We start from the raw sequence: 19,558 nt of genomic DNA, 5'->3' as shown, positions 1-19,558 counted from the left end.
ATTGTCCTTCATCTTTCATCTTCTTTTTCATTTCTTCCTATAATCATTACAAACTTAGACTATCTTAAAATTGTATGAAAGAGATAAAGCAAATTTTCAACATAAAATGAATAATGTAATTGTATAAAAATCCCAAATGAAAAAATAATGTAAATTAAACATGAAGAACCCTTAACATACAAATACATTGAAAATACTAAGAGAATTTGCCTAGATGTTGTTTGTCTTAAAGGTAAATAAAAATTTAAACATAACAGTAGGAATATTTTAAATATACCTGGAGACCATGAAAGTTAATTTCTAATACAAATAAATTTGAAACAAACTAGGAATTCTAATTATCATGATAATTTATTTCCAGAGTCAAATTCAGGTCTCTAATAATCTAGATTTATTCAATTTAATAATTTGAGCCACATTACAGAAAATATCCTCATGATTTATTTGTGGTTTGTTTTATCTGTCTTATGCTACTATTATATTACTTCATCTTATATTGTGTTGCAAAGGCAGAAGAGTTTGGACTAAGGAAAAAAATGACTGAATTGCCTAAATAGATTGTTGCAGCCTAAATAAAACTTGATAGTGGGAGTAATCTGTTCTAATGAAACACACACACACAAACACACACACACACACACACACACACACACACACAGTTTGGGATTAGAAGTCTAGAACTGGAAGATAAAAATATGAAGAATATTACCAATAAAAGCAGAGCTATGTTATATATGTCTAAGTGTGTGTATGTTTATATATAAATATGTATGTGTATATGTGTGTGTATATATAAACACCCTTAGTTATTTTATACATGTAATTAGTTGGTTAAAATAAAACTTAGTCCAATTCTAAGACAATAATCTTTTTAACACAATTCTCCCTTCCAATTCTTTTTCATATTTTAAAGTTGTGAAATATATCATAAATATAAAGAAGTGCATAAGATATATGCTCAATTAAAGAATAACTATAAAATAAATACATTTATAATAATATTCCATATTAATAAAGTAGACCTTTTAGGTTTTGTTTTTAAGTTACAGACAAGTAGGATTTGGTTCAATTTGGAAAAGTCTAATAATTACAAATGTCCAAGAATATGGACTACCTGATAAGATTGAGAACTCTGAACTGTTCACGAAGAGTGGATAATCAACTATCTGTGGTACTATATAGGGTTACTGTTTACACATTTAGATATATTATAATAGAATTCTCATGTGAAGACCAGAGAATTTGTGTTTCAAGGAAGCTCCCCTAGTGATTTGTTTATAAACCTGGTTTGAGAACAAATTATACAGGAGGATTCCTACATTAGAGTATCAGATAATTTCTAAAGTTCCTTCCAAAAGTGGTCTGTGACTTTCTATATACAGTTACCTATAAAGGAGAAACATTATGGTGAGATTTTCAGAGTGAATATTTAATTAAAAGTTGCAATTAAGCAGAGATAATATGATTATACTATTTCATAGTAGTTAAAGGATTAATAAATGCACTATATTTGCTCTAAATATTTGGTATTTAAAATATTGATTTTTAGAATAATTTTCTCATTCATTGTATGAGTTCAGCTATTTTAAAGAAAAAATACACTTTAAAAAGTGCCTGATATAAGCATTCATTCATTCATTCTTCTATAGTATTTGTTGAGAACCAACACTATACTAGCCAGTATTCTAGATGATGTGAATAGAGCAGTGCCCAGAATGGATGAAGACTCTGCAAAAGTAAAATGAAAATTTCAATGTCTCTTAGATGTCTCTGTTACCTGAAAAAAAGCATGCTTTAAACACAGGTTCTTCTTATTTTTGATAACCACTTGCATAGGCTGAACTTAATTATAAATTTCTTTCATTTTGGTGGTATGAGAATCTTATAAGGAGAATCATCACCTTAAATGTAAATAATAAAAGTTGTCTGTCAATCTCCCAAGTTTATTGTTAAAATTCAATGGTATATATGTATATATTAAATTATGCATATTTGATATAAATGTATATCATATATTTATATATATGGTTTATAAAATCAGTTTTAAACAGTAGCATAATATACGAATGATATGAGTATTATATACTAATGATTAAAATAAATGAATACAAGTATAATAGCATAACAGAGTATCTATATATTATTCTAACAAGTCTATAAATATCTTTTAATATTCACTCATTATGTTGATAGATCTTGATTAATACTTCACATGTCAAACATAAGAGGATTTGCTGTTTTCTTACATATAATGTGTAGAATTAATTATTTTAATGAAGAAGGTATATTTCAATAAATAGTGGAAATAGTGAAGTTTAATGATGTGTTAGAATATTAGATATGGGAATCATGAACTCATACTTATCAAATAAAAATGTGAAATTAATCTCTCAACATCTTGAAAATGAGAAATAGAGAAGCAGAAGGAGCAAATTATAAGGAAGGAAATTAGGAAAAAGACACTAATAAGTATGTGCTATATAGAGCAGTGTGTGGACATGCATATATGTACACATACATTTTAGACATAAACAGAGTTCTCGAGATTTGATATTTGATCTCAGTAGCTAATAACCTAATTCAGTGCGTTGTTAGAAGTACATAAAACATAGAAAATAGTCATTGTCAGCTCCATCTTTTTACACTATGGCTTAGTTGTTTGAGTGACTTCCTAAACAATACAGTGATTAAATTTACTATACAAAAAGATAGCAAAAATGTTCAATATTCATAATAGTTGAATTATAATAAGCTCTTTTTATGGATTTCCTCTGAGTGTCTGTGAGAGAGAAATCTCATCTTTTATTCCTTGGATAATATATTTCTTCTTTTTTGGGTCCATTAATAACTATTTGATTTTGTAATTCTTTTTCTATTCCTACCCATCTTCTTATTTAGAGACAATATCAGTTCCTCTGGTATAATTTTTCCAGTTGCAAGGATCTCTTCTGAGCAATCCTAAATTTTATATCATAATTCTATGCTTAAGCTCAGCAAGAATAAAAATATTTCACTGAAAAAACAGAGGCTAAAATTAAAAATGTCATTGAGTTCTAAGCACATACCCAGAAAATTGTGAAAGCATTACACTATTAAAAGAGTTTTATTATGAAGTTTAGGAAATGCTCGTTTAAACAACTTTATTGTAGGACTTCTCAGAGTGCTCACGTACACTTAATCTTGATGAGAAGGAGGGTACGCATAGTACTTCCCAAACTTCTTTGACCCAAGACCCAGTTTTTAAAAGCATCAACTCATGGTATTAATTCTCTGAAAATACACTTGGTAAGCACTCAACAAGCTTCAACTTATATTTTTATATATTTGTACTTCACATTATCTTGCTGGTTGATTTAAGCCAGGAATCCTTTCAGATTCACATGGCAGGGAGATTTTTAAAAGATTACAGTGGAGAACCTCTAAAATTTTTGCACAAAGTAATATATAATGTTTTAATCATTGTAGCTTTTAGACGTTAAAAGCTTTTTTAACAAAGCTTTCCCCCAAAATATGCACAGAAAAATATTAACACAGAAAAAATTTTTTAATGGGTAGAGGCTAAAAGAAATGATAAATTTTCTTCTGAGAATGTTTTTCCACCATATATAATGCTAAAAAAATCAATTTTTTGTTGTTTCAATTTGTGTTCTAAAAGAATTCTAGAGTGAAATGGGAGATAAATGGGACTTTAGTGCCAAAAGATATGATTTTTATCAATACCTCAACACTAACATTCTCTTGCTTATTACATATTTGAGGAAATAAAGAAATAAATTAGGCAGTGGCATCCAACTTTCCAACTCTCTACTAATAACTTATATAACTTATAAATTTGGTGCCATAGAAAAAGGAAAGAAAATCGCCATCTTCTCTTGAAAATAAGGTCTGAGCTCTATTAGCCCACAAGATGAAAAAATGTATGTTAAGAATGAAAACAGGCCTGGGGATGTGGCTCAAGCGGTAGCGCGCTCGCCTGGCATGCGTGCGGCCCGGGTTCGATCCTCAGCACCACATACAAACAAAGCTGTTGTGTCCGCCAAATATTGAAAAATAAATATTAAAATTCTCTCTCTCTCTCCCTCTTTCTCACTCTTTAAAAAAAAAAAGAATGAAAACAAAGAAAAAAAAAGAGATGAATAAATATTTTGGGGGAAAGAGTTCTTAAAGAGTATTAGAAGAGAAGAAAATATGCTGGACAAACTAAGCCCTAAACATAATATTGCTTATATTTTAAGCATACTCACAATATTTACCGCAGAAGCAATACAGATTATAAACTTTCCAGATTTCTTTTTGCAGAGAATTTCTTTTTGGCATTTAAAAATATAATAAATATTTAACATACCAAAAAACTCACCCCTTTAAAGTGTACGAATCAGCGTTTTTGTGGTTTTTGTTTTATATATTCACAAAGTTGTGTAATCATCACTATGATCTAATTCTACAACATTTCATCACCATTGAAGGGAACCCTATATCATTAGGAGTCACTTCCCATTCTCCCTTCATGTCAACCCCTAGAAATCATTAATCAACTTTGTAAAGTCTCTAGGATTTTCCTATTACAGATATATCATATAAATGAAATTATATACAACCTCTTCTGTCACTTGGTATACCATTTGCAAATTTTATCACAGTGTAGTATGAATTAGTACTTCAATCATTTTACAGCTGAATAATATTTCATTGTGTGAACATACCACACTTTATTTATCCATTTGTCAGTGAAGACAGCTTTTTCTATTAGGTTTTCACAAAAGAACTACTTCAGAGAAATCAGCTACTCATTTTTATGCTATTATCACAATAAGTATGGAGTGGGGGTTATTTTTAAAGATAACAATTTCCTACAAATCCAATCTCCATGAGAGAAAATTGCTTAAATTATGGAAATAGAATGTTGCCAGGGAGAAATGGACATAATTCAAAGCTAATTAAGCATTGAAATTAATAAGAATGTCATTGGAAGAAAGAAATTGTGATGACTGGAGAACAATTAGTAAAGAGTGTTGCCCAGGTTTCTGATTTGAGCAGGAGTAAGAATATCAGCACCATGCTTTTACTGGGTGAGGGGTATTATGAATCTAATTCTACATACTGAGTTTGGCATTTCTTAGAAGAGACAAGAAGATGGTCAGAACCCAACTGAATTTACCTAACAGATAATTAGGAAGTTCTGGAATAAATATTTGAAATTTATATATGTATATACACATAAACACATGTGGTATTAATTCTCTGAAAATACACTTGGTAAGCATGTGTGTATGTATGTGTGTGTGTGTGGTGTGTATGTGTGTATGTGTATATGGATAGCCATGGATCAGAATGCGCTTCCAAGATAAAATATGTAGAGTGAAGAAAAGAGGACCTAGGATGTATCCTGAACTATCTCAGCCTGGAAGGAGAATATAGAAAACTCAGAGAAGATAGAGAGATGGATAGAGAATGCGGGGAGTGTACAATAACAAAAGCCCAGAGTAGAAAAATATTTTAAGAGAATGGAAATGGGGTCAAAATTTTAAAAAGAAAAGTGAAAACTGCTAACTAAATTTGGCAGAATATACAATTTGAGGTAGTTTCAACAGAAAAATACATAACTCATAATTGTAATAAAAAAGAAAGAAAAACAAAACCTCAAAAAGGAGGAAAATAAGAAAGTAGATTTTAGACACTTTTACAGAGAGAGAGAGAGAGAGAGAGAGAGAGAGAGAGAGAGGAAAAGAAAGGTAACTATGTGAAATAAAGGGTATATTCACTTGCCTAACTGAAGTAACCACTTTGGTAAGTATATGTATATCAAGATAAGTATACCAAAACACAATGTTGTATTATATTCTTAATATATTAAAATTGAAAGGAGGCAAAAGTTAAAACTGTTAACTATTTTTTTAATATAGTGATAAAATGTAGTCAAAGAAATTGAATCATTTTAGCGTGTTTTTGACATTAAATTTGAACTTCCTGATAGACTAGACTAAAAATCTATTATTTTCTTATCAATAAGGCATATAAATCAACTATTCAAGAGATTTTTAAAAAAAAGTTTTACATAGACTATTCTAAAATGGTGGTTAGCATAGGAGACAACATCTTCCAAAATGCTTTTACAGCTCATGCAAAAGTCATTCTAAATGGCTGTTTGTTTTAAGAACTTAGAATCAACCACTTGTACTCAATATTGTAGTGGAAGTTCTAGTCAGTTCAATTAGACAATAAAAAATAAATAAAGGCATTTAGATTGGAAAGAAGGAAGCAAAACTATCTTTAATCACAGATGACATGATGTCCTATATAGAAAATCCTAAGAACAAACAAAAATAACATTAGGGCTAATGAGTATGGCAAGGTTATAGAATACAAGGTCAATAAAAAAATCAACCATTTCTATTCACTAATAATGAATAATCTAAAAATAAAATTAATAGAAAATTCCATTTATAATAGGACCAAAAATAAAATAAAATATTTAGATTAAATTTAATAGAAAGGTCAAGATGTATACACTGAAAATTTCAAACCATTAATGCAAGAATATAAAGAAAAAAAATAAACAGAACATCTTATGTTTCTAATCTTCATATTCTTAAAGTGGCAATAATCCTCATATTCATAGAATTGAACACAATCTCTACGAAAATATCAGCTGCCATTTTTTTTCATAAATTGGCAAGCTGATCTTAAAATGCATTAGAAAACATAAGCAAACCAAAAGAGAGGAGGGATAAAAACTTTACACTACCTGTATCATAATTACCTAGAGTTTTTGTTTTAAATATTTAAATTTCTGGGCATCACCCTAAATTTCAGAATCACAATTTTAGGTGTTATGTTCAAGTATTTTTAAGATCTTCTAGTTGAGAATCATGTATAATCATAAGAAAGAGTAGAAGTTATTAGGTCTTCCAAGGTTTTCAGTAGTATTAACTAGGAGATAGATTTTGGAAAAAACTAAAGAACATAAGCCATTGGTGATACATAGTAGAAAAGCATCAAGCCTTCTGGAATAAGTTACTGAAACAAATTTCCAGATATCAAAAAATTGAATTTGATATACAAAATATTAAATTCCAGCTGCATAAATTTTGGAAACATTCCAAATGATAAAAACTTAGGTTGAGCTGTTCACTATATCAGTGATTAGTCACAAAACCAATTATCTCGAGTTCGTGACAATAAAGTGAAATCATCAGAATAATAGATGATGCTTACTTTTCTGTTTACTGTGTTCTCTCTTCATCTAAACAAGGAGTGCAAATCACAAATCATCCCCTTTCCATTTGACAAGATAAAAAAGCCCAGAAAGATAAAGTGAATAGGTACAGATGACAGCATGAGAATATGGTATTTCAGATTCCTAATCCATGGTGATTTTCATGCGACTTACTTGTTTCTCTTTAAAGGTCTGTAACATAGGCAAAATATGCTGTATACATCAAATCTATAGTCATTTAAATTTATTTCCAAGTTTTAATTCTTATCTAGAACTAGTATATTAGCAACAATGCCTCTGAATGAATATTTAATTAACATTTATTCTGCTTGCCTAGATAATTAAATGGTTTACGCCTCTTTTCAAAAAAATAGTTATTCATGAAAATTTGAACAGATGCCATTTTTTTCCTTCAAAAGTTTCACTATCTCAGAGTATATTCTTTAAAAAGAGAAATGTATAGGCATGTCTACACACAACATCTATAGACATGCCTGAGAACTAAAAGTTTATGACAGTTTCTTGATCTTTAAATTTTTCTTTTGTCTTATGTGCACAGAATACAATTTGGAGAAAAGGATAGAGTTTACTTGGAACATGAAGTGACAGACATAATTGGTTTTGACAAAACTAAACTTTTCAATATTTGGTTTTCTTTCTTTCTTTCTTTCTTTCAGATTACTTAAGTCACTTCTTTATGTACCAAATTATTTCATCAAATATTCCTGTGAATTTGTTCAGGAATTTTGATGATTCATTTTGGATACAGGGCTGTTCTCAAACAGCCATGAACACATAGCTAAAAACTATTTCATCCTAGGATAAAAATTTAAATGTTTAATTTCATGTGTATCTACAATTATTAATACAGTACCTGAAATTTTCTAAATAAATATTGGATGAATGAATGCTTTTCTCTTTATCTCTCAATTTACCACATTCATATGGTACATAATCAGCAAATGTAAATAAATATAAAATTGAAAACAAACTTAAAAATATATTAGAACATTTTAAATGACAAATATAATTTTAGACCTTGATTCATCTTACTATAAACAATATAATCATGAAATGAAATCTAATTACTGTAAAGAAAATATCAATTATAATGAATTGTGTTTATAATCCTATTGTGCTATAAATACTCTGGGATCAGATTTTTTTTCTTTATAAAACATGGATTCCAAGTGAAATATTACAGAATCAGATTATTTCCAGTAATGTTATATAAGTACATAAGTTGCTTTTTGTGTTTAAACAACCTGTGATTATTTGAGTACCAAAGCAAAATGTTACTAGGAACACTCAGATATATTTTCCTTAGAATAAAGAATTTTAGTTTTATCCTAAGAAATGAAAACAAATTTTCAAGGTCCTATGCTGTAGTGGTGAATGAGATCAATATTTTCTTAAAAACAATTTTAGTCTATATTTCCTGTCATCTTATGGAACATATGTTCCCTAGAGCCTGATTCCCTACAATTTATAGTTCCAGAAGTATTATACAGTTACTTAAGTACAATGCTTTAATGAATCACATGCTAGGAACTACCATCTTTTCCTTTCCCTTATAAAACAATATGCTCTTATACTGAAGAAAATAAAATTAAAAACCTGAAAATTTAAGATTATAATCTTCTCTAAACCTCTGCTCACCAAGCCAAGTGTGCCAGTGTTGAATTTTGTTTGGCTCCTGAAAAGCATCAATGTGCTTGTGTGTACTCATCTATGTAGAAATCTTGGAAAGTTTTTCTCAGTGAATTAGTGATGAAATGATTCTATGCCCAACAAATCCAAAAAATAAGCCAATATGAAAATCATATTAATGATGGTGGAATGAGTTATAAATCATTACCCTAAGTACATGTATGAAGACACAAATGGTATGAAAATACTTTGTGTACAGTGACTTGAAAAATTGTGCTCCATAGGTATAATATGAAATGAATTGCATTCTGCCATCATGTATAACAAATTAGAATAAATAAATAATTAAAAACATTAAATATATAAAAAGACAGACTTAAAAATTACTAGTTTAAACTTGAATCACAAAGTATGCCTTACTTAAGATTCAGTTTTATGTTTAATACCTGTTATACAGAAATTTTCATAGGGTATAGATATGTCTATGATAAAAAGGGAAGTACTGACTAAACCTCTAAATTATATACCGAATGGGTAAATGTTTGCCACAACTGTCTTTCTCATTAACATTGAGAAGAGTACAAATTGATATTAGATATAAGAATGAAAATTGTAGCTTATAAAAAGGGTGTGCTTATCAAGCAGACTTTGTATAACACAAAATCAAATTATGGACTACTAGAAAACACTTAAAACTGTACATGATTGGCACTTTTCAGTTTCAGATAAAAGTAATTATCTCATTTGCTCAAGCAGAAGGATGACGTCTTAGTGCATATTTTTGTTGACAGAGCAGTGTGCAGTACAAATCATAGAGACAGCTTCACAGGTACTCTGTAGCTGTGTTATGGAAATAACAATGTAGTTGTTGTGATGCCTTACTGCTAGTGTTTTCTTCCTGCCTTTCTTTCTGTTCTAAGTTCCCTCTCCAGCACTTTCTCTAAGTGGTTGAATTCCAAGAAGGGCATAATCCAACATGCTTGTCTTCTAATAAACTTTGGAAACTACCCTTTCTTTTCAAAGTATGAGAAAATGCTGCCACTGCTTTGTAATCTTCCTCAGGACTGTACTAGAACCTACCAGAGCACTAAAATGAGGCAAGGGAAATAGAGACTAAGTAAAGCTTTCATTTGTTATTTTGGCACTGGGTCCAGATGGATGTTTCAGTACATAATATTCCTTATAAAGTAGAATGATTTTTTTTCAGACCTTTCAGAATTGAAACCTATCAGAATTTCATTTGAAGGGTTTTGCCTTCTTTTCCCTGAAGCAATCTTCTCCAATGGTAAAGCATTTACAAGTTTCTGTTTCACTCATCTTGGGCTCTATAACTGGAGAAGATATACAGTAATTCATACTAAAAGACCTAAAGAGAAATTTAAATCTGATTCAGCTAGTTATAAAGAAATTGAAAACTAAGTAAATAAGGCTCAGAGCTAGAGTATACAAACTCAAATGTATTTGGCATATCAATCTATTAGATAAATATTTACCAACATAATAATTTTACTGTATTAGAAAGTAAATAGATGAAACATAAGAAAGTGAATATAAGTAGTAAAATAACTTTGATGAATAGTAAAAAACACTACATTACTAATGAGAAATGTCTATGAAAAATAAGCATATTTTACCTGGTATCATCTTGTGACAATCTCCTTTGTAAATCCTCTTTATTCCACTGTTCTTTTTCTCTCCCTTGCTCAGGTATATCTTGTGTTTTTTCCTCGTCTCCTGATTCTCTGTTTTCCTCCTTATTACAAGTTTTTGTAATCTCTTTCCCTTTCCCATTCTCATTAATTCTTTCTTCCTTTACCACTTCCTCCTCATGAGCTATCTCTTCTTGCTTATCCCCTTCTTTCCCTCCCTCTTCTATTCCCTTTGGCCTTTCGAAAGCAACACAAATGGAAGGCATGCAAATAAACACAAGAAAAGAAAAAAGAAAAGAAGGTCAAAAAAAAAAACACGCACAAAATTAAACTAAAAGGCAATGAAAACTATAAAAACATAAATATAAATTAGATCTTTATTAAACGTTGTCATATACTGGAGAAGCACTGAGTAAGCAATGCTTAATCGTAATTGTCTTTAAATCATACTTTCTTTTCACAAAGTTACATGGGAATAGATAAAGGCTATGATCTCTCCATTACAGAGTTTAAAAAGATAATTTAGCTCAATTATGCATAAAATCTACAGGACAAGTGAAAAAATCAAATTATAATAACTTATGTACTAGATTTATAAATTTTCTGAAGTACACAAGAAATTTTTCCTTGTATTTATAAAAATTTCAGGGGAATGTGTAGACAACCTTCTAACAGATTAATATTCTTGTTTTCTGAATCACTGAAATGTATTCAGCTAGGAGGAAAAAGCCTCCAAAATGTTATTTATCATATTCTTTGGGACATTAAAAAAATACATTTTTTCACTTTAGCCATTGCTTTAGTTTTAGTCAAGGTATAATAACCATTTAGTTTTTAAATTGAAAACATAAAATAATGAAAATATTCCATAAAAATGAACTAATATCTAGTACGTAAAAATTGTTATCAGTTCCATAAATTTGTTTCTGTAAAAGATGCCTGAAATATGTACCAAGCTAAAATAGAAAGTAATCCATACAGAAGTACCTATTGCTGTATTGATGAATATTAACATTTTAGAAATAAAAGATTCTATGCTTATCTCAAGAAAAATAAAGACCTAAAACATTTTAGAAGAGTTCACTGCTAATGTCCCTTCACTCACCTGATTTTCTTGTTTCCTCTTGGTCGTTCTGATTGGACAGACATGTAGCTTGTGCTGCTGAAACGAGAAGCACTACTAGTCCTTGAAACCGCAGATATATCACTTACATCACTGTCCGAAGATTTAGTGGAAATATTATCTGCCCCTCTATGAGGATCCCATCCTGATCGATACTGTTAACACAGATTGACAAATACGCAGAAGTTGTCAGTATTACCACACAAAGCAATTATTACCTTTCTCCTATTTCAGCACTTTAATTGTCCTCAGAGGATACTGCAATATCCCACTCAGTTGCATATAAAACCAAAGTGAATGGTAATTATCCTAAAAGAAAAATTCAATTTACATGAAACCCTTGTTTTTTAGCCAGTAATTAGAGCATTTTCACCACACCCCAATGAAGGCCATTGAAATAGCTTCAAAACAGCAAAGGCCTCAGGGAAGAACATTTAGGTAATATCTGGGAAATAAACATTTAGCTTAATATTACAAGGTACAATTTTTCAACTTCTGAATAAAAATTTGAAAAAAATATGAAAAGTTGTTCTAACTCATAAAAACCAATTCTAGTAGGCATCAATTTTTCTCTTTAATCCATTTTGCTTCACTGAAAACCTAGAAATAACATAAAATCTAATTATTAAACCACTAAGTGTTTTAGAAAAGCCAAGAAAAAAGAGAAAGTTTAATTCCTGAGAAAGTTGATGGAGCTTTGATGAATCCTAGAAATGTTAGAAAAAGTCATTATTATTTACAAAATTCAAACTTCCTGGAATTAAAATAATCAGAGAGTTAACTGGCACAGTTAGGGTGCAAGGGTGTTCTCAGGTGTTCAAATATGCTGGCAAATTGAAAACCAACATGAATGTTTTATGTTAATGATCTATTCTCATAAAATACAATTCATGTAAAAACTAATGAACAAAACCTTGTTTTATTATTGACATCAAAAGAGCATTTGCAGAAGTCCTCAAGCTAGGATTTTAAAAGGATAAACTTGGAGCTTTACAAGTTTCTGTAAAGATTAAGGAAAACTCTTACTAGCTGGGTAAATTTGAGCAAATTATTTAACCTTTAAAAGCCTTATTATTAAATAATAATAATGTCTTCCTTGCATGGTTGTTTTGAAAATTAGAATAAATACATGTGTTATATCTGGAATAATGTAAATAAATGAAATCAGTGTTATTTCTGCATCATTACTACCTGGTGTGGTGCTACTGAATTCTCCCTCTGAATGAAAACCAAATATAGCTATTACTGAGTAAAAGTATCCGCTAATAGATTTTTCTTTGTATGTATTTCAAATATAACACTGAAACATCCTTGTCTAGTCAGCTTTTGTAGAATTTTCTAATCATAGATACTGGTAAATTTCACAAAGTCTTGAAAAGATGATTAACTTATATAAACCACTTGCTGTGATTTGAAAAATTTTTACCCAATAAACAATCATCCAATAATAATAGTTCACTACAAGTATTAGATAGATGTAAACGTTTTTGCCAAGATAAACAGAATGGTAACAATCCATAATTTAAACATTAGAATAGATTAAAATGGTATGTTTTTTTCTTCAGAACCTCCCAATAATTACTTACTTACTTTTAGTTAATAAGGATCCCTTAAGATCCTTAGTTAAAAGAATCTATTAAGATCCTTTTCTTAAAATGTAAAATGAAGGAATTATTCCTAAGGCTCCATAATATTTTAGTAGTCAAATCCATTAATCTGGAAACATATATATTTTAATTAGATGATAACTGGCCATTCATAAACTACTTTATCTTTCTACTTTGTTAGATAAACTCAATTATCAATAAGAATACAATTAAACTATTTTAAAAAATTGTTGCCTTAAAAATGTTGCCTTTTCTCAGGAAATATCTGTTTAAACAGAATGATAGTGTTTATTTAAAAAAATTATTTACCTACAGAAAACTTATTTGTACAAAATTTAGTTCATGATATTCTTTTTCAAATAGTCATTTAAAAATACCCAAACAGTCATTTAAAAATAGTTTAGCCTTCATGTAGCACAATAAACATGTAATAAATTGTATATTAATATATTTTTCACAAATTTGGTATAAGTAAATTTGATCTCAAGTTGACAAATAAAAGTTTTAAGAAAATTTTCAAAGTTATTAAATTGTTCAGTAGATACTGATAGTTCAGTATGTATAATAAAATACCTATTTATAATAAAAATAAATTTTCTCTGAAAATACTTTATAATTGGACAGAAACACAGTTTGGGTATTTCTCATGAACTTTTATTCCTGGGAATATTATTTCTTCTAAAATCATTGAAAAAAGTTCTAACTCTAGGAAACAGTAAGGGAAATAATGTAGTCAATAAGAGCCAATGCTCTTAGTGAGACTGAATCACTGGTCTAAACCCTAGGCAAGAAAAATTATTATGCTTATTTTCTTGGTTCAATTGCTTCTATGAGTCACTTTTACATCTGTTAAGATATGGACATAACAACAGTACCCTTCTCTTAAGCTTGCTGCAAGGATTAAACGTAATAATTCATGTACATAGCATAATCTCTGACACATAATAAGTATTTAAAAATGACAAATGTTGACAATGATGATGATGATGATGAATAGTAGCTGAATACTGACCTATATCAATTCCAGGGATATCTTTAGCTAAAGAAATACTAGATAAAGCACCCCAAAACAAATACAGTATTTTAAATCTGTCTAAAACTACAATAAAAATACCAGCATTTCTAAATATGCCCAAGAAATTTGTTTCAGAAATATGCTTAGAAAGAAATTTAAAATATTAAATCCAACTTTGCTACTAAATCCTAATATATCCTTCCTCATTTCAGCCAGGTTACTCTATATTCCATCACTTTATAGGGAATCCCAACTACAGCATGAGGAATAGCTTATTATCAGGAAACATATATAATACTTCTTGACTGACATAAAACATGCCTCACTTTTAATGTTTGTCTCCACATTATCCAGATATCCAAAGCCATCTAGTGCTTGTGTATCCAATGCTCCTCTGATTGGTTCTCATTTGATTTTTCTGTTTTGTCTTAATTTCTGAATCCTGAATGCTTACTTGCCTCTTTAATTTTAGTAGTTAAGTTCTGACTTTGCTTTTATTTTTTTAGGTCTATCATAACTTTTGGTACTGGTATTATGATTCATAGCAACATATAGGCTAGTTTAACGCTTAAGAATTTGTTTAGTTTCTAAAATAACACAAGCAGGGTATGCATTACATATTTCTTTGATGGAGAACTCTCAGATAATCCAGCTTATTGAGCAAAAATTTTATAAGGAAAGATAAAATTCCTCATGCTAGTTTCATGCCTTTTATATAATCCATCAGATAACTACCTCTTGTTATAGGTGTGTGTGTATGTTGTGCACATGCATGTGAATAGATTTCATGTTTAATTTTTCAAACCCTCTATTAGAATACATGCTTCTGAAGTCCAGGACAATATCTTCATCTTTGTATCTCTCCTATCACCTAAAATTCGATATTTAATTTAATTTAACTTAATCTAATCTTAGAGGCTTGGTCTTCTTAGTAGTACTATAAGGATATCTTCTACCTAAAGATTCTTTAAATATATATATTCAAAATACCCAATAGTCTGCTTAGCAAATAACAGATGTTTATTTCCAGTTCATAAAGCACAAGGTCATTAAATTAAGAGGCATTGAATGGAACAGTTCATATGAAGAAGGAACAGAAATTAGCTAAAAGCTCTAGTTTGATGATATTCTGCTATCTACTTAAGGTTTGCACCAAATGCACATCTTGGTTTACTTTTAAGTAACAAAGAGTGTTTGTCACTGGAATATAATACAAGCTGCCACTAAAACAAAGATATGTGATAAACAGAATAAGAAATTTCTAATGTGAGAAAGAACTTGTATGGATAAAAACTTGTGTAAATTAAATTATCAAGCAATCTATTTTGAACATATTTTCACAGCTCAACATATGCAACTTAAACCTCCCACTAAAAACCTAATAAAATGACCTAATGCTATAGTTTACATTTGAAATGGTTTAATGTGTTTCAGCATTTACCATAATATGACAAACAAAAGTTATATACTATAACTATAGATACAAGGAGGTAAATTATTATACCAAGGTAATCAGGTATGAATGTGAATAAATAAAGTTATTTATTTAGGAATTGGTTGATGTTATCTTGGCACTATACCTTAAATGCTTTAAATAATTAGCTGTACTATTACTCAGGTTTCAGATGAACAATGAGTGATATGGTCATTTTTCTCTTTAGTGGAAGAAAAACAAAGAAGATTCATAATCTCAGTTGAAAACTGTTCCAACTGGAGATCATTAATATCTTGGACAAGATTGAAGAATCTTTCCCGACAACATTTTGATGTTTTGTACATTACTATTAAGCAGGTCATGAACTAGAAAATTTTACAGGAAATGGCTATTCTTCAGGATGTTGCAGACTCTAAGGAGTTCCTAAGTAGCTTGGAAAAGTGAATGTTCTTGTGGCTTGGAAAAGTGAATGTTCTTATGTATCTAAAATTAGTGGATATAACAGTGTCTCTGCAATGAAAATAAGGTTATTATTAAAATTTTAGGATGATATACTTGAAAAAAATTGGATTTCTGAAATAAATTCATTTCCTCCAATATTCTCATTTGAAGTTCTTAGGTTAGGCAATTTCCTAGTTTAATTTTTCTACAGCATCTTATCAATTCAGGTTGTTTGACTTTTGTATGTGAATTAATCAGACAAATGATGGGGATAAGATTATGAACATTTATTCAGACACTGATTTTCTTCAATTTAAAAATTGTCACCATAAAATATTACATAAAACATCAGTGTAAGGAATTGATCATTGCAAAATACCACGCACTAAAAAAGTTCAATTTTTAATGCAAGTAAATTTTACATTATCAAAAATACCTGGAGGAATCTTCAAATCATACTCAGGGAGAGGAAAAATAATGAGTTAATTGAAAGATGGCAAAACTAAGTTAAAGCATATTCTTTGTAAGAGAGTAAGGGAAGGCTGAAGTTTTGAGCAAGAATCTTGGTATCACTCTGGGGTATAAAGGAGAGAACAGAGGGAGAGGAACTTCTACACTGCAATCAACTAAATAATCCTGTGAGCAAGAAGAATCTCTCATTTATACCATTGTGTCTTTGCACCATAAAATTCAAAGATAGTGTTACCTATTGATAATGCAGCAATCACAGATTTTCTCCCTTTGATGAGCTACTTTCAGATGACTTTTTTCTCTGTCCTACCCAAGGCTGTTACAGTGTTTAACTTGAAAGTTATACAGAAATTATTTTGCAGATATAATTTTGTTTAGATATGACTCCTAAAGAGGCTATTATTGTGTGATATTAGTCTCTACTTTGGAGAAAGAAGGCAGAGAGGACTCAGATTTAGCCTTGTAAACAATATTCTGCAAATGAAATCCCAACTTGAAAGATTCCTGGTGAGCAGAGTTGAAAGGGAAGGTTTCAGGAGTAATGAGTCCTAATATTACGGCTGAGTCTGGAAAGGAGTCAAGATTCTAAATTTTTCATTGCAGATGGAGGCACTAAATTTTCTCTTTTGATGGTCTTCAGTCATGATGGCATCTTCGGTCAGTATGGTAAAAAACTAGCTACAATATATATATATAATCTCCCATGAAAGGCGATGTTTTAAATAATATATGTAGGTTGTTTTAATTAATCTTCCAAACCTTGTGAGGTGACCTCTATGGTAGCTGGAGTCAGGCATAGGGAATATGAGCTGGGATGACCCATACTCAGAACCTCTTCTATGAGGTAAATCTAGTTACCCTCCAAGACCCTTGGATGGTATCTCCTCATGAAGTCTTCCTTAATTCACTCAAGGAAAATTAATCACTGCTTTGAGTGTTTTGAAACTAGTTAACCATGTGTTTATTAGTTTTATCATGTAGTAGCATGTGTAACTCTTATTGCTATTATCAATTATCTATCATACATCCATCAATCCATCTATTCATCCCTACTTCCCTACCCATTCTAGTAGATGATAAGTTCCCAAGGATAATAACTTTTATTCATTTTAAAATTCTTATTATCTAAATCAATGTCTTGGACACAGAAGTAACCCAATGCTTATTTAATGAGTAAAATGAATGGAATGGCTGACTTTTATCTGGGCAATAGACTGGACTATTATTTTTAGTACAAATTATCAAGTCAGAATACAAGATACTGTTATAGCTACATAAAGTTTACTCATTTTAATAATTTCATTCTCTATGTTGTGTGTAGATAGTGGTGTTCTGATAAGTATTACAATGAACTTTCTGGGAATACAGATTTTGCTGATTTCTGTGGTATAAGACCTCCCATCATCACTGATTTCAAGTTACCCAATGGTCACTGTGTGTGAAATTTAGAAACAGAGAAACTGTTTGCAAGACCAAGACTTCTAGGACTAAGGAAGGAACAAGGATGTACCATATCTGTAACTTACTTATATCAGGAAACCTCTGAGACATGAAAGAGCTAAGATAACAGCTTAAGGTAAAAACTATTATTAAAATTAAAAAAAAAAGGTAGCCACTAGCACATAGGTCTAGATTTACTAAAGAACAACTTCTCCTGGTCTGAAGGAAATTAATGGAGGTAATTAAAATATCCTGGAGAATTTGTAGAGGAAGAATTATTGTCAGTCGTTATATGACTTTCCCAAAGGATTGGTTTTGTGGGAACTCCTGTCTATTAGTAATTTGCTCATCCTTGAGGAACTTTACTCCCACTGATTTTTCAAAACCCAGAGGCAGAAAGACCAGTTGAAATCCCAGATTTAGAGATCTCCGGGAGCAGTAGAGCTCATGCTTTTGCCTTTAACAAATAAATTTACAATTGTAATCAAAATCATTGAAAATTACTGAAAATTTTCTAAAAACAGAACAATAATCTCCTATTTCACCAGTCAGAGGTGTCTTTAGTTTTCTTTTTCCTCTCTCTTCTTGAAATGCTTCTGAGATAAATGTTACTGATAATTTCTTTGCTACCTCCCCACTATTCCTTCTTAATCTCATTTACTGGCTTCACTTTCCCTCATCTTATTTTAAATTACACTTTTCATGTTAACCCTCTTTTCTTTTCATTATATATACTTCTGTAGGATTATCTAACCCATTCTTTTTCCCTTTTAACCATATAATGACTAATAAATACTATCTTTTGTCTTTTCCTCTCTCCCAATCTTCAAGCCTATATTCCATCATTCCACTATTATGTATACTCATTACATTTACAGATGCTAACAGAATATCTCCCACAGGTACATCAAGTTCAACATGATCCAGAGCAAATCTATTCTCTTTCACTCCAAAACAATTCTTGTATTTCTTATATTCCCTGTATTATTTATTAAGCTTAAATCTAACTGGATATCTAAAAGATAATTTGTGAACTATCTTTGATTTCTCCTTCTTCAATGTCCTCCATTTTAGTCAGTCAATCAATATTGCTTATTCCTTTAGTGGGAACAAATATCATCTCAACATTCGGGATTATGAATAGGACTTCAGACTTTCGGGTGGCAAACAGACTACTTAAAGCCTAGGTATTTGTGGTAGTTACTAATGAATGTTTATATGCTAACTCCCCTTTCATTCCTTACTAAAAGAATCCAGATTTATTTTGTTAGTCTACCAACAACAGTAAAACAAAAAAACTTCATTTTCCAGGATTCCTTGTAGCCAGGATAATCATTAGAACATGTCTGGCCTCTGAAATCTGTGCAGGAATATAGGGGTTGGGCCCTGAGGAGAGCTGTAATTTTCTGATTACAGTGGTCTGACTCAGCTAGTATGGCCATTTGCCTTTTCTTCTTTTTTCTTTCTGACGGGGATTTAAATATGAGCCAATAGGTGTAGTAGCCATTGCA

At 30.3% G+C, this 19,558-nt stretch overlaps 1 protein-coding gene across 37 annotated transcripts in view; it reads right to left on the bottom strand.

Moving 5' to 3' along the window:
• Rims2 (regulating synaptic membrane exocytosis 2) overlaps positions 1-19,558 on the bottom strand; it is a 551,056-nt gene that overhangs the window by 95,091 nt on the left and 436,407 nt on the right. For 15 of the 37 annotated variants that reach the window (XM_076836166.2, XM_076836171.2, XM_076836162.2 and 12 more), the window contains one exon: positions 11,621-11,793. The exons of the other annotated variants lie outside the window; for them this stretch is intronic. In XM_076836166.2, coding sequence (XP_076692281.2) covers positions 11,621-11,793 — 173 coding nt within the window. The remainder of the gene's footprint in view (positions 1-11,620; positions 11,794-19,558) is intronic. 37 annotated transcript variants of the gene reach the window in all.

Source organism: Callospermophilus lateralis, chromosome 16 (genome assembly GCF_048772815.1).
Source record: "Callospermophilus lateralis isolate mCalLat2 chromosome 16, mCalLat2.hap1, whole genome shotgun sequence".
Lineage (NCBI taxonomy): Eukaryota > Metazoa > Chordata > Mammalia > Rodentia > Sciuridae > Callospermophilus > Callospermophilus lateralis.
The sequence above is the reverse complement of the archived record's forward strand: the minus strand, read 5'-3'. Positions and strand labels throughout refer to the sequence as shown.